Source organism: Furipterus horrens, unplaced genomic scaffold (assembly GCF_987537825.1).
Source record: "Furipterus horrens unplaced genomic scaffold, mFurHor1.1.pri manual_scaffold_2, whole genome shotgun sequence".
NCBI lineage: Eukaryota > Metazoa > Chordata > Mammalia > Chiroptera > Furipteridae > Furipterus > Furipterus horrens.
This window is the reverse complement of record NW_028327172.1, coordinates 410,308-423,837: the sequence shown is the minus strand read 5'-3', so window position 1 is coordinate 423,837 and position 13,530 is coordinate 410,308. Positions and strand designations below refer to the sequence as shown.

General features: G+C 61.2%; 1 protein-coding gene across 1 annotated transcript; it reads right to left on the bottom strand.

The window, feature by feature from the left end:
- Window positions 1-563: 563 nt before the first annotated feature.
- On the bottom strand, window positions 564-6,930 carry TALDO1 (transaldolase 1). The gene is made up of 8 exons (XM_090292269.1): window positions 6,790-6,930; window positions 4,180-4,303; window positions 3,112-3,219; window positions 2,795-2,926; window positions 1,510-1,685; window positions 1,219-1,416; window positions 913-1,058; window positions 564-759 (listed from the first exon to the last, which is right to left on the bottom strand). The coding sequence occupies exons 1-8, from the start codon at window positions 6,884-6,886 to the stop codon at window positions 727-729; spliced, it is 1,014 nt and encodes a 337-aa protein (XP_090148395.1). The 5' UTR covers window positions 6,887-6,930; the 3' UTR covers window positions 564-726.
- Window positions 6,931-13,530: the final 6,600 nt, after the last annotated feature.

Here is a 13,530-nt window from a genome sequence, read left to right as displayed (position 1 = left end):
CGCAGATTAGCCTGTTAGGTTTGCCCCTAACCTTACTATAAAGATATATTTCTCCTTTGAAAAGGGAGAGGCGCCCAAGCTGGTGTGGCTCAGTGTGCTGAGCACGGGCCCAGAATCAGTGTTGCTGCGTCGATTCCCAGTTGGGGCGCAGGCCAGGTTGTGGGCCAGGTCCTCAGCGCGGGGCACACAAGAGGCAACAACACAGTGAAGTCTCCCTCCCTCCCTCCCCCACTCTAAAAAGTAAAATCTTAAGATGGGGATTGACTGGGAGAAGGGGTGGGCTGGATGGGGGGGAGCAATGGAGGAAAAAGTGGGACCACTGTAATAGAAAAATAAAAAAGGAAAAACTTAAAAATCTTTAAATTTTTCTTTAAAAGAGACCAGGTCATGACACAGGCATCTTGCACGACCCAAAAAGCAGGGACGCCCCCTGCCCTAATCCCCCAACGGTCTGGGGGCCGTGATGGGATCTGGGCACAGTCAGAGCTCAGGTTTGGGCCCATTGGAGCTGCTGGCTGGGCAGCAGGTGCGGCGGGTGGGGCGGTGGAATGAGGTGTAGCACAGAAAACATGACTGCTTTAATGCATTAGGCAAAGTGTCACATAAAATCAGAAATCTATGATCTGTCCCTGCTCCAAGCGGTAAAAAAATGCAAGATTCACCCCCAGGCATGTGTGAATCAGACCCACATTCAAAGCTGGCACTGGTCTGTGGCCCAGCCTCAGGCTACTTTCCATTCTCTGCGCTGAACATCCGCTCCTAGAAACAGAAGGGGACAGGGACAGAAAACGCACGTCAGGCTGCCCACTGCAGGTGTACAGGGCAGGCGCCAGCCCTGTGCCATCTCTCAGGGTGGCACACAGGGTCCCTCACAATGCCAGCTCTGCCCGACCCCAGTCCCATGGCACTCACCGCCAGCACCCGCTCCAGCTTCACGGCGTCAGCAGCAAACTTCCGGATCCCGTCCGAGAGCTTCTCCACAGCCATCTGGTCCTCGTTGTGCAGCCAGCGGAAAGCCTTCTCGTCCAGGTGGATCTTCTCCAGGTCACTGGCCTGGGCTGGGAAGACAGGCAGCCGGGCCCTCCACATCCGCCCGCCCCCGTGATCCCTGCCCCTGGGCTTGGAGCCGCCCTCCCAGCCGTCCTGACCCTTGGCCAGCACAGGTGGGCCCACCCTCGGTGGCCTGCGTGCAGGTGGCCCACAGGGCCGGGGCCTCACCTGCCTTGACCGAGAGCGTGGGTGCCAGCTTGCTGCTGTCCTTAAGCAGCTCCCCCAGCAGCTTGGGGGCGATGGTAAGGAAGTCACAGCCCGCCAGCGCCTTGATCTCGCCCGTGTTGCGGAAGGAGGCACCCATGACGATGGTCTTGTAGCCGAACTTCTTGTAGTAGTTGTAGATCTTGGTGACGCTCTTCACTCCTGCAGGAGGCGGCCCAGGCAGAGTGGCCACGGGGCCCCCCACCTGCCGCCCTGCCCACCCCGCCCCGCCCAGATCCTCAGAGGGCCACTCACCAGGGTCCTCCGGGGGCTCGTAGGACTTCTTGTCTGTGTTGGCCACGTGCCAGTCGAGGATGCGCCCCACGAAGGGGGAGATGAGCGTCACCCCCGCCTCCGCGCAGGCCACGGCCTGGGCGAAGGAGAACAGCAGGGTCATGTTGCAGTGGATGCCGTGCTGTTCCTCCAGCTGCCTGCAGGGGGCGGCACACGGCGGCGTCAGCGCCCGGCTCAGGGCGCCCAGCACCCACCGGTCCTCTCTGGCTGCTGGGTCGTGGGTGAACAGTTTACTCATCAGACCCGCATCTCCAAACAGGGACAGAATTGAGAGGTCCCCAGCCCCTCGGCTCAGCGCAGAACTCCCTGGGGCTGGGTGCCACCGAGTCACCTGACCACAGTGCTGTCCTGCTGTGTCACATGGGGCCGCAGCCTCCCCTGTCCCCTCTCGCCCTCCCAGGCCACCCTGCAGAAACACCCCACCCCACCCCCACCCCCGTCTGCTGTGATGACCGGGGCTGTGTCCTGAGTACAGGGCCATGGCCACACGCTCATGTGTCCAGGGCATGGACTGTGACAGCTGAACCTCTACTCAGGCCCTCCAGCCACAATTCCCCCAGCAGGGGACAGTTTCAAAGGGACCTGCTCTGGCCACGTGTGGGCACTCAGAGCCCCACCCCCGCACCAGACCGGGAGCCGGCAGACGGCCCAGCAGCCGCGAAAAATGGCAGCTCCTCCAAAGGGTGAGCACTGAGGGGCCGGACGACCCAGGTATGTGCCCGTGAGAGCCGACACACGTCCACACCCAAGCGTTCCCAGTGGCGCCATCCCTGAGCCCCGGGGGCGGGCCCGGCCACGTGTGCAGGCAAGAACGGACAGGAAGATGCAGAGAAGGCGGCGCACACCACGGATGTCCGCCTCAGAAGGGCTGTGGCCCTGACGCCACAGTGGGGCGAGCCTGGAGCACGTCCCAGGTGGGGCCGCATGTCATGAACCTCCAGAGCAGGCAGAGAGAGGGCGGGTGGACACAAGGGTCCCAGACAGCTGTTCCCGAGGGTCGACCCCAGTCTTCTCATCTCCACAACGTGCGGGGCATGTGCTTGGCCGACAGCGGTCTGTCTCCAAGAACTGAACGTGCGCATGCCCGACGGATGGGTGGGTGACTCGCCTGTGGGTGCCTCATGGGACGCTCGCTTCTGAGGGTCCGCGGGCAGGACCTTGGGACCTGGCCCTGGACTCCCGCGGCTCTGTCAGCGAGCGGCTCTGTGGGGCAGCGGGCCCCAGCGCTAGGCTGGGGGACACTCACCTTCCAGCCTGGATTCCCTCCCAGGTAGACGACAGCTTGATCAGCACCCGGTCCTGGCCGATGCCGGCGTCCTTGTAGAGCTCAATGAGGCGCCGCGCCCGGGCCACCATGGCGTCCTTGTCGAAGGAGAGCCTGGAAGAGCCGCCACCGCAATGAGGGGCAGCCTCACCCAGGCCCCTGCCACGGACAGGCAAGCAGCAGCGGGCGCCCCGGCTTGGGTCGCTTTCCTCAGCAGGATGCACACAGAGCTGCTCGTGGGGCACTCGGCCCGGTGGGGGCTGCGGAGCCCCCACTGCTGCGGCCCGGCCGTGCCCTACCTTGCATCTACTTCCGTGGATACGCGGCCTGGAATCTTCTTCAGGATCTCTGCTCCAAATAGCACATAAAGCTTATCGATGGCATTTTGAATCTGTTCCTCCTGTGACCTGAAATTCACAGGGAAAACGTAGGTGAGGAACCTGTCGCGTTAAGTGCCAAGGACTCACAGAACGGACCCTGGTGTTCCTTTGAGGGTATTTTCATGCAACCTTTCTTCTTAAAAAGACGTTTGATCACAGTCAACGCACACAGCAGAGTTCCCACCTGAACCGTCCCCAGTGCATGGCTCAGTGCATGAAGCAGTCACACTGGTGCAGCCACCTCCACTTCCAGAACCTTCCATCTTCCCAGCAGAACCCCTCTATCTTTGAGCACGTGAAAAAAATCATCCCTGCGGAGCTGCCTGGGCAGATGAGTGAGGTGCCAGCGTGGTCCCCAGACCGCAATCTGAGGGCTCATGCTGGCCACTGCACGCAGGACCCAGGCCAGCATGTGGGGTGAGGCCCGAGGGGTGCTGACGGTACCCCATCACCTCCTTGCAGGGGTGGTGTGGCCTCGCTGATGTAATAGGGGGCGAGGACCAACCATGGGAGGAGGGAGAGCAAAGCCAGCTAAGGTAGGGGGTGCGTGTCGGGGGGTGGGGCAGACTCAGGGCACAGAGCAGGCTCAATGCCCGCACAGCACCTGAGCGTCCTGGCCGGGGCCACTGTTCCCGAGGCACCATCTCACCCTGACGACAATGTACAATGACCTCTAAAAGGGCACGTCAGTGGAGGCCACCGCCAGTGTGGTGACGAGGGGAGGGAGTAGGGCCACGTGGGACTGGACTGTGGCTGTCTGGCATGAATCCACCATGAGAAACTGGACTGTGAGTTTTACTCCAATAAAGGGGTTAAAAGAGCAGCTGCTGACCACCAGGACTGGGCGCCGGTGGGGAAAGGAGCAGGGGCCGCGCACACCTGCTTCCTGCAAGTGAAGCTGCAGCAGAGCCCACAGAAACTAGCATGAAAGACAGCTGTCCAGGCCCACGGCACGCAAAACGGACACGCCGCCCCGCTGGCACTCACCCGCCCAGCTTCTTGCCGTAGGCGATGGCCTCCTCCACCAGCTTCTGGTAGGCGGGCATCTGCGCGGCCGCCAGGATCAGAGATGGGTTGGTGGTGGCATCCTGGGGCTTGTACTCATCGATGGCTGGAGAGGATTGTGGACAGCAGGACAGTAAGCGGAGGCTTATGTCCACCTGGAATCTGTGACCGGCCCCCGCGATGCCCCAGACACACAGAGTCAGGAGTGTTTTCCAAGCCCTGACTGCTGTGGCTCTGTGGGCTGGGCTTTGCCCTGCAAACTTAGAGGTCACCGGTTCGAGTCCCGATCAGGCTACGTGTCTGGGTTTCGTGTCAGCCCGACTGGGGGCTCCCGAGAGGCAGCCAGTCAGTTTCTCTTGCACATCGATGTTTCTCTCCCTCTCTCCCTCCTGTCTCCTCTCTCTAAAAATTAAATAAGTAAAATATTTTTTCCTTTTAAAAAGGGGTGCTTGGTCCTGGCTGGTGTGGCTCAGTGGATTGAGTGCTGGCCTGAGAACCAAAGAGTACTCGGTTCAAATCCCGGTCAGGGCACAGGCCTAGGTTGCAGCTGGGTCCCTAGTTGGGGGCCCGCAAGAGGCAACCACACATTAATGTTTCTCTCCCTTTCTCCCTCCCTTCCCCTCTCTCTAGAAATAAAGAAAATATTTTAAAATAAATAAGAAATAAAAAGGGGTGGTTGGAGCTGGGTACAGCCGCCCTTCACGTGCATCCTGCCTTGTCCCCTCCCGGAAGCCGTTTGCACCAGGATGGCTCCCCCAGCAGGACCAGGGCCAGGTGGGGGGGCCCTGCCAGGCTGACTTCCCCAGCTCCCACGCAGTGCCAGGCCAGCGACCGGACCCGCTGGTGCCCACGGCCTCCTCCTTTGAGTCACTCTCTCCTCAGCCCAGCGTCCTTGCTTAGGCAACCGAGCTAGGAATTCCAGGAGCCCAGCGGCGCAGAACCTGGGGCCGTCCAAGCAGGACCTTGGGGTGCAGAGCGGCCAGAGGACTTGCTGCCTCAGTGAGCTCCCGGGGCAGGTTAGTGTCCCCAAGTGCTCTAAGGCTGCAGAGACGGAGGCGGCCAGGGGCTGGCAGGACCTGGGGGGGCGGTGGCTCTCCGGAGACGGGCGTGGCCGTGGGCAGCTGTGTCCGAACTGTGCCCGGGAGAGCCTGCACGTGCCCTGGCCCGCCACAGCCCAGGCCCCTCGCCACGCAGCCTGAGCCAGGCCCGCGCACGGCCGCGGAGGCCGCCGCTACAGCGGGGGCTGGGCCGATTCCCGGGGCTCTCGGGACTGATCTCGCAACTGCTGTGCACCTCTCTTTCAAAACAGCGGGTGAAGAAAACGTGCTGAGGGGTGCTTACAACACAGGCGTAGATAAACCCGCCGACGGCAGGCAGGGTTAGGCCGATCCAGGGCACGTAACAAAATTAAAAGACCCATCTGGGATTCAGCCGATGGGCTTCAGGCCCAGGGACCCTGAAGTAAGTGCAGGACCGGGAGGGGCACTGTTCGGGGGAAGCTTTGATTATATCTGCGGGGGCCCCGATCTGCCCCCCGCCCCCGGACGGTGAGAACCTTCATAAATGCCTGCAAAACCGAAGGTCCACAACTATCTGCTAACGTTCGTGGATACACGGCACCAACGCACATGTTTCTATGAAGCTGTTAATGTTCATTAAAACATTAATATATCAGCACTTGGGTTTAGATCTCTAAAGAGAAAAGAAGAAAAACAGCTCGTGTTCCTCAAAAGGGGAAGCGGGCAGCCACCGGCCCTGTCGCCGCGAGGCCCCGACGACCCAGGGCAGGAGGGAGGGAGGCCGAGCTCCCAGGCGGCGGCCGCAGACCCCCGGAAGCCCCCTGCCGGCCGCGGGGGCGGTGCAAGGCCGGCCCGGGCTCCTCCCCAAACCGCTCGCTCCCGCCGGCAGGCCCCGCCAGATAAAAGCAACCCCCTTCCGAGATAATCCTCTTGCTCGGTTACCCAACAGTGACACCCAGTTTCTCAAGTCACCGTGAGAAAGCAGAAAAGAGAGGAGGCACTTCCGCGCCGGGAGCCCTGGGCGCTCACGCCCACGCGCGGGGCTCCCCGGAAATCTCCCGCCTCCGGGACGGACCGCGGGGCCCTCCCCGCTCCTGGGCGACGGGAGACTCAAGCGGCGAGAGTCTAAGCGGGCGCAGCACGACCCTTGCCCTGCCCTGTGCCCGGGCTCCCGCCACAGTTCCGCGGCGCCGGGCCAGGGGCGGGGCGCGGCGGGGGCGACAGGCGGTGGCCCCGCACCCGGCCGCGTCCTGCTCTGCCGTCAACACTCGCTGAACCAGGCCGCCCGGGGCAGCCGCAGGGGTCGGCGGCGGCTCCGGGTGCCCCGCGGAACCTCCCGACTCGGCGCTTCGCGCGTGACGCCCGCCCGGCTGCGGGGGCGCCCTCGGCTAGGGGGCGGGGCTCGGGCTGCGCGCCCGCGCCTGGAGCGGCGTTCCCCGGAGCCGCGGTGCGCGTGTCCCCACCGCGGGAGCGGGGCGGCGGCGCGGCGGGGCCGACGCGTGCCGTCTCGGCGCCCGCACCACTCCCTCACGGCCGCCGCCGGCGCACACACGCGGGGCCCCGCGCGGCTCACCGTGGAAGTCGCCTGTGTCGGCCACCACGGTGGTGAACTGCTTGAGCTGGTCCAGCGCGCTCTCCATCCTCTGCCGCTTCACCGGGGAGCCCGACATGGCGAAGCGGCGGCGGCAGCGCGACGGCCCACAATGCCTCGCGGCCCCGCTCCGGCCGCCGGCCAATCGCGAGCGGCGCGGGTGGAGGGCGAGGGCAAGCCCCGCCCCCGGTGGAGGCTCCGCCCCCGGGCCCGCCCCACTGGCGGCCGCTGCGGTCGGGACGCGGGTTCGGGGGTCCGGGGGTCCTACGCGATCGCTGGTGAAACGGGGCAGCGCGGGAGGGACGACCCCCGGGGCGGCACGCCCCCCACCTTCGCTGTGCCCGGGAGCGCACGCCCCGTCGCTTCCCGCCCAGGACGACGCAGAGCGCCGTACCGGGACCAGTAAGCGGAGGCGCCGCGTCCCGGAGCGGCCTGGAGACTTCGGCCCTCGTCGCCGCGGCCTGAGCGCTGTCCGACGTGACCCCCAGCCCTCGGCCCCGTGGGCGACGAAAAGGGCCTTTGTTCCCTGACACTGGCTGTGCTGGGCAGCTGCTCCCGCGGTCGGAGCGTGGGCGCTGGGCTGGCGGAGCGACCCGGGCTGCGGGCCTGGGTTTGGGTCACCTGCTGCCCTCAGGCCTGGCCGCCCCTCCAGGCTCGCCCTGCGGTCGGCCGTGCCCGGTGCCTGGGAAGGGGCCGGGTGGCGCGGTGGCGCGAGACTAGGCCTGTGGCTTCCCTGGCTCCTGCGGATCCAGAGCCGCAGCGATGGGGCCGGCTCAGCAGCGCTCGGTTCCCGAGGGATCCCCAGCGAGGGTTCACGCACCGAACCAGACAGAGGAGCCCTAACTCCCGTTGCCTTGGAGTTCATATATTTCCGGACATGCCCGTCTGGCAGGTGCCCAGGAGAGGGGAGCTGAAGGTCAGGCAGGAGCTGGGGCAGGGGCAGGGGCTCCAGGGCCTCGGGTGTGGCCTGTCTAGACCTCAGTGCTGACCTTGTAGAGGCAGCTGCAGAGCAGGGTGGGAGGGAGAAGGACGAGGGGTGGAGGGTGCAAACTTGTCCGAAGGTTGCGGGGAGCAGGGCGGGTGGTGTGGGGAGGAAGGACCGCAAGGAGGTGGCTGGTGGCAGGAGAGGGGACGGGCCTGCTCAGCCAGGTTCCTGGTGGACCAGGGCTGGGGTCCAGGGTGCGAGGGTGGCCTTTGTCTTTAGTCAGGGTTGACTGGAGGGACAAGCAGCAGACCTGGGCACAGACAAGGCAGGCAGGCAGAGGCTGCACTGACCGCTTCAGTTTTTCAGGGACGTCTGAGGAACCAAGTAAAGGAGCTGAGAGCGGAGGAGGACCCCGGGGGCAGACGGCACAGGGTGGTAGGTGGGAGAGGGCTGGGTGTGCGCCAGTGACCTGTGGCTGACCTGGGTGCGGCACCTGCTCCTCCTGCTCCTCTGGGTGGGTGCGGGAGGGGCAGTGGGGCTTGGCCCAGGGTGTGACTAGACAAAGGCCTCCGTGATGGGGAAGGGAGCCAAGCTGGGCTAGGGTGACAAGTCCCGGGGCAAAGTGTTGGGTGGGGGCATTGAGTCAGGTGAACAAGTGCAGGACAAAGGGCGCGAAGGGCTGAGTGTGAGAACGCCACCCACAGCCTGAGCTCCTCCCACAGACCCTGCTGGGTTACAGTCTCAGTCAGCTGTGGCTGGGCGTTGTCCCGTAGCTGAAAGGTTGCAGGTTCAATTCCCGGTCATGGCACATGCCTAGGTTGCAGGTTTGATCCCTGGTTGGGGCATGTGCGGAAAGCATCTGATGGATGTTTCTTTGTCTCCCTTCCTCTGTAGAATCAATGAAAAATATCCTTGCATGAGGATTAAAAACAAGTTAAAAACCTCAGTCAGTCTTTATCATCCCCTTTTTGATGGAGGTCTTTCCCTGAACACATCGCTGATCCATGGTCAGGTCTGCTGACTTTAGCCTTTTTGTCCCTAGGTGTCAGGAAGGACCTCTTGTGGGTGTCGCCTCTCACATCGGAGGGCACAGCAGCTCATGTCTGGGGTTAGGGGGCAGCAGGTGCAGAGCTTAAAAAGCAGAAGAATTCAGAACAGAATTAGATCAACAGAGCAACCTAGTCTAAGGATTAATTTAAACCAGGACTCAAGCCTGGTTTAAACAATGAAACAATGAAATGTAGACAATGAAACAAAGGCCGTTATTCTCTTGGACAGATGCAAGTTTAATTATTTATTTTTATTGATTTGAGAAAGAGAGAGAAATGTGGATTTGGTGTTCTACTTATGGGTGCACTCACTGGTTGATTCTTGTGTGTGCCCTGACCGGGAATTGAACCTGCAACCTTGGTGTATTGGGATGGTGCTCTAACCAACTGAGCTACCAAGCCAAGGCCAGATAGATCCAAGTTATTTTTTTTTTTTAATTTTAATCCTCACTAGAGGATATGATGTTTATTGATTTTAGAGAGAGAGGAAGGGGAAGAGAGAGAGAAAAACATTGATGTCAGAGAGAAACATCAATCAGTTGCCTCCCATACGCACCCTGACCGGGAACGGAACCCACGACCTTTTGGTGTACAGAACAATGCTCCAGCCAACTGAGCCACCCAGCCAGGGCTAGATCCAAGTTCTTGATGACAGAGTCAATATCCAAGTTTCCCTTTTCCCAATAGATTAGGACATTAAAAAGGGCATGCACCCTCCAAGGAAAAGAGAAAAATGAAATAAAAATTAATAGCCAAGAAAAAGGCTGTACAGGCCAGGTCCGTTCATTTGGGAATGCTGTCTCCTTGGGATGCCGCTGCCTCTGTTTCTGGAGAGCTGTGGATTCAGGTCACCAGACCCTGTGCAGCTCCAGTTCGGGTTTGGTGCCTCTTGGGGTGTGACATATGCACCCATGAGACCGCTCCCTGGAGGTCACAGCACAGGGCGTGTCCACAGCAGCTGGCAGGGCCTGCCGCCTGGCTGGAGAGAGTCTGTTTGGAGGTGTCTTTTGCAGGAAACAATAATAGATCAGTAACCTATTAAGTCAAATAGTTTCTGGAATTCTGTGCGCTGCTGTAGCCACTGACTCCAGCCTGAGGGCGGGTCGTGGGAACGTCCGATCCACCTCGGTGCTCAGAAAGAAGCACACGCAGCAGCCTGGGCTTGTGGCTGGCCCCTGGGGTGGGGCCGTCCTGTGGGACCTGACGCTGTTCCCAAGTCGGCAGTGTCAGGACTGGTGTCACAGAGTTGCTTGGTGTGGGGAAGACCCACGCATGGGAACTGGTGGCAGGAGTGTCGTCCATGTAGTGGACTGTCCCTCAGGCATAAAGAGGAAGGGCATTCCATCACTTGCTACAACGTGAGCGGCCTTGAGGACAAGGGGCTGGGTGACTAAGCCAGACACAGAGGGGCGCGCCTGTGTGACCCATTCACAGGAGGCACCTAGTGGTCAGATTCACAAAGACAGAAAGTAGGACAGTGGGTGCCTGGGGCTGGGAGGGGGAGGGGCGGGGAGTGAGTGTTCAATGGGGCCACAGCGTCAGTTGGGGAAGATGGAACTTTCTGGAGATGATGGTGGTGACGGCAGCACAGCAGTGGGAATGAGCTCAATGCCCTGAGCTCTGCACTTAGAAGTGGGTGAGGTGGCAAAGCTTATGTCGGATTTTATCACAGTCGGAAACTAGAGTCAGGGAGGCGGTCCCCCTGGTTGGTTGGCTCTGGCCGGGGTCGGAAGCCGCATCATCTGGAGGCTCCGTGTGTCCTCCCCCCACGCCCCCCGGGGGCCGGGGCGCAGCTAGTGGCCAGGTGGGTGGTCCGGCTGGGGTCTGGCCTGGGGTATGGCTTGCAGTCTCGGTGGCGGGGGTCGCCCCCGATGAGACTGGCTTCCGCTTCCTGTTAGGTGAGTTTCACACCATCTTGTTAATTTATTTTTTATTTTTAAAAAATATTTTATTCATTTACTTTTAGAGAGAGGGGAAAGGAGGGAGACAGAGAGGGAGAGAAACATCCGTGTGTGGCTGCCTCTCACACACCCCCAACCGGGGACCTGGCCCACAACCCAGGCACGTGCCCTGACTGGGAGTTGAACCGGTGACCCTTTGGTTTGCAGGCCGGGGCTCAGTCCGCTGAGCCGCAGCAGCCGGGCCCACACCATCCCGTTTAAAGATGTGCACGGCAGCCACGAATGGCATCTGCAGAGAGGCTCACAGGCTGTCAACCGCGAGTGCGATGCATCCATCGGCACGTGAACCTCAAGTTCCGATAGCAGCTGCTTTGGGGGAGGAGGCGGGACATGAGTGGCGGGGTCACAGGGACTTGGTTTCGTAGGTTGGAGGGGGAACATTGCGTTGTTCACACACGTGTCCTGACCTGCTCGTTTTCCTCCCCGTTCCTCATCTGGATATTTCCTCTTTTTAGTTCCTCCCCCTGCCCATAATGTCTCTTCGAAAGCCTTTGTTTGCACGTGTCCTTGTCAAATGCATGTCGCTTCCAGTATTTGATTTGTCTTTCTCATGTTCATGTGTGTTATTTCATGGAGTCCGTGGGTGGTCTTTTCACTCAGCACTTTTCTTCCGCAGCATCTGCTCCAGGGGACGCAGGGCCGTGTTTGCACAGGGCTCGCCCTCGGCACCCACTACACACCCTCCCCAGCCCCGCGCCACAGGGGTCTCTCTCGCACCCCTCCCTCAGGGACTCCAGGCTGCTGAGAGGGTGACACTGGTGACGAAGCCCAGCACAGCTCCACGGTCCCGTCCCCACACCTCCCAACCCGGGTGTGAGCCAGCTTCCTGCTCTCGCGGGTCTGATAGGCATGAATGGTTTTCCTTGGCTTTTCTCTGACGCCCAGGTCTGCACGCCGGCTCACAGGCTGGGGGGCCTGCAGGGCCCCCTGCAAGCCCCCGTTCCCAGCCTGGCCCTGCTGACCGTGGGAGCTGCCGCCATACCTGCTGCACCAGCGAGTCTCAGGCTTGGGACCTCAGCACCTTCACACACTTACAAGTCATTGAGCCCTGGCTGGTGTAGCTCCGTGGGCTGAGCACCAGATTGTGAACCAAAGAGTCGCTGGTTCGATTCCCAGTCAGGGCACAGGCCTGGGTTGCGGGCCAGGTCCCCAGTTAGGGGCACACGAGAGACAACCACAAACTTATGTTTCTCTCCCTCTTTCTCCTTTCCTCTGCCTCCCTCTAAAAATAAATAAAATATTTTTTTTTAATAAGTCACCGAGGGTCCCAAAGGACTTTATTTACGTGGGCCACCTCAGGTGATATCGACTGCAGCAGGAAGCAAGACTGGAGAGTGAAGGACATGCACTTGCTCGTTCCTGTCACAAGAACAGTGGCCACCGTGCGACGCCACGTGCATCTCCCAGCAGACAGCGGCACACGCCCAGGGGCCACTCCAGGAAGGAGGGTTGCAAGTGTCCTCTTGTTTCAGGACCTTCCTGAAAGTAGCAGCCCAAGGCCTGGAGGTAGAGAGCTCAGCCGGCCCAGTGATTCTCTAAGCTCACTCCCAAGCCTCAGGTGCCACCAGTCCTGAACAAACAACCCACCTTGTCCAGACCCCAAAGCCTCACACGCCCAGACTTGCCCTCCCAGCCCCCAGCTCAGCTAAGGCCCTTGTGGGGGGTGAGCCCACATAATTTTATCAACAAGCTGCTGGGTGGCATCTTGGAGACCCAGCATTCAACATGTAAAGAGCATATTTCTACGAAAAAAATTTTTTTAAAGATTGTTATTTATTTATTTACAGAGAGGGGGAGAGGAGAAAGAAAGACGGGGAGAGAAACACCACTGTGTCATTGCCCCTCACATGCCCCGAGCCAGGGACCTGGCCCGCAACCCAGGCCTGTGCCCTGACTGGGGATCGAACCCGAGACCCTTTGGTTCGTAGGCTGGTGCTGGATCCACTGAGCCACACCAGCCAGGGCAAAATAAATTATTTTAAAACCAATACAGTGAGACGCGCGGCACGGGCACCGCACCCTGGCCGGCCGCGGGCCCAGTGGATGACAGAATCAGGCCCCGTCCAGAGCATGTGGGAGGGGCTCAGCCGGGTAGGGGGGTGGGGTGGTCTTGTGGGGGTACCTGTAACCTCCTGGTGGTTCTGTACTAGGGAGTCTGCAGGTGTCCAGAGGGAGGGACGTTGCTCCCATCCCTCCCCTGCCCCCTGGGGTCCCATCTTCCTGTCCGCAGAGTCCTGCCCTGGCTCAGAAGGGCAGACCTACTTTCCTGGCCAGGAGGTGGGGGCAGGTCCTTTCTTTCCTGAAAAGGGGGCTGAGGTGGCCAGGTTTCAGCAGTGGCCCAGAGAACACCAAATGCCCCCAGCTCCCCTTGACCCGGCCCTGCTGGACAGACTTGGCTCGGGGTTTTCCAGACCAGGGGACTGGTCCTGTCTTCATGGTCCACCAGCCCAGTGGCAGCCCTCTCAACTCAGGCCCGCGAGGCTCGGTCACCCATGTCCGTCATGCAGAGACCCCAAGACTGGGCCCTTTGGACACGCTAACACAGGGCTGGTCCACGGGCTCCTGTGGGGCCACGCAGGTCAAAATGCCCGGGAATCCGACAGGTGCTGGGGCGCCTCTGGCCGCGGGGCCCGGCAGCGCGCGGAGTCGCCAGCAGAGGGCGCCCAGAGGCCTCCTCCAAGGTAGGCTCAGGCCAGGGGGCCCGGCGCCCGGGGACCACTCTGCTCCGGCATGCAGGCACCCCAGCGGACCGGCAGCCCCACGCCCTCTTCCTCGCCCCTTCCCGCCC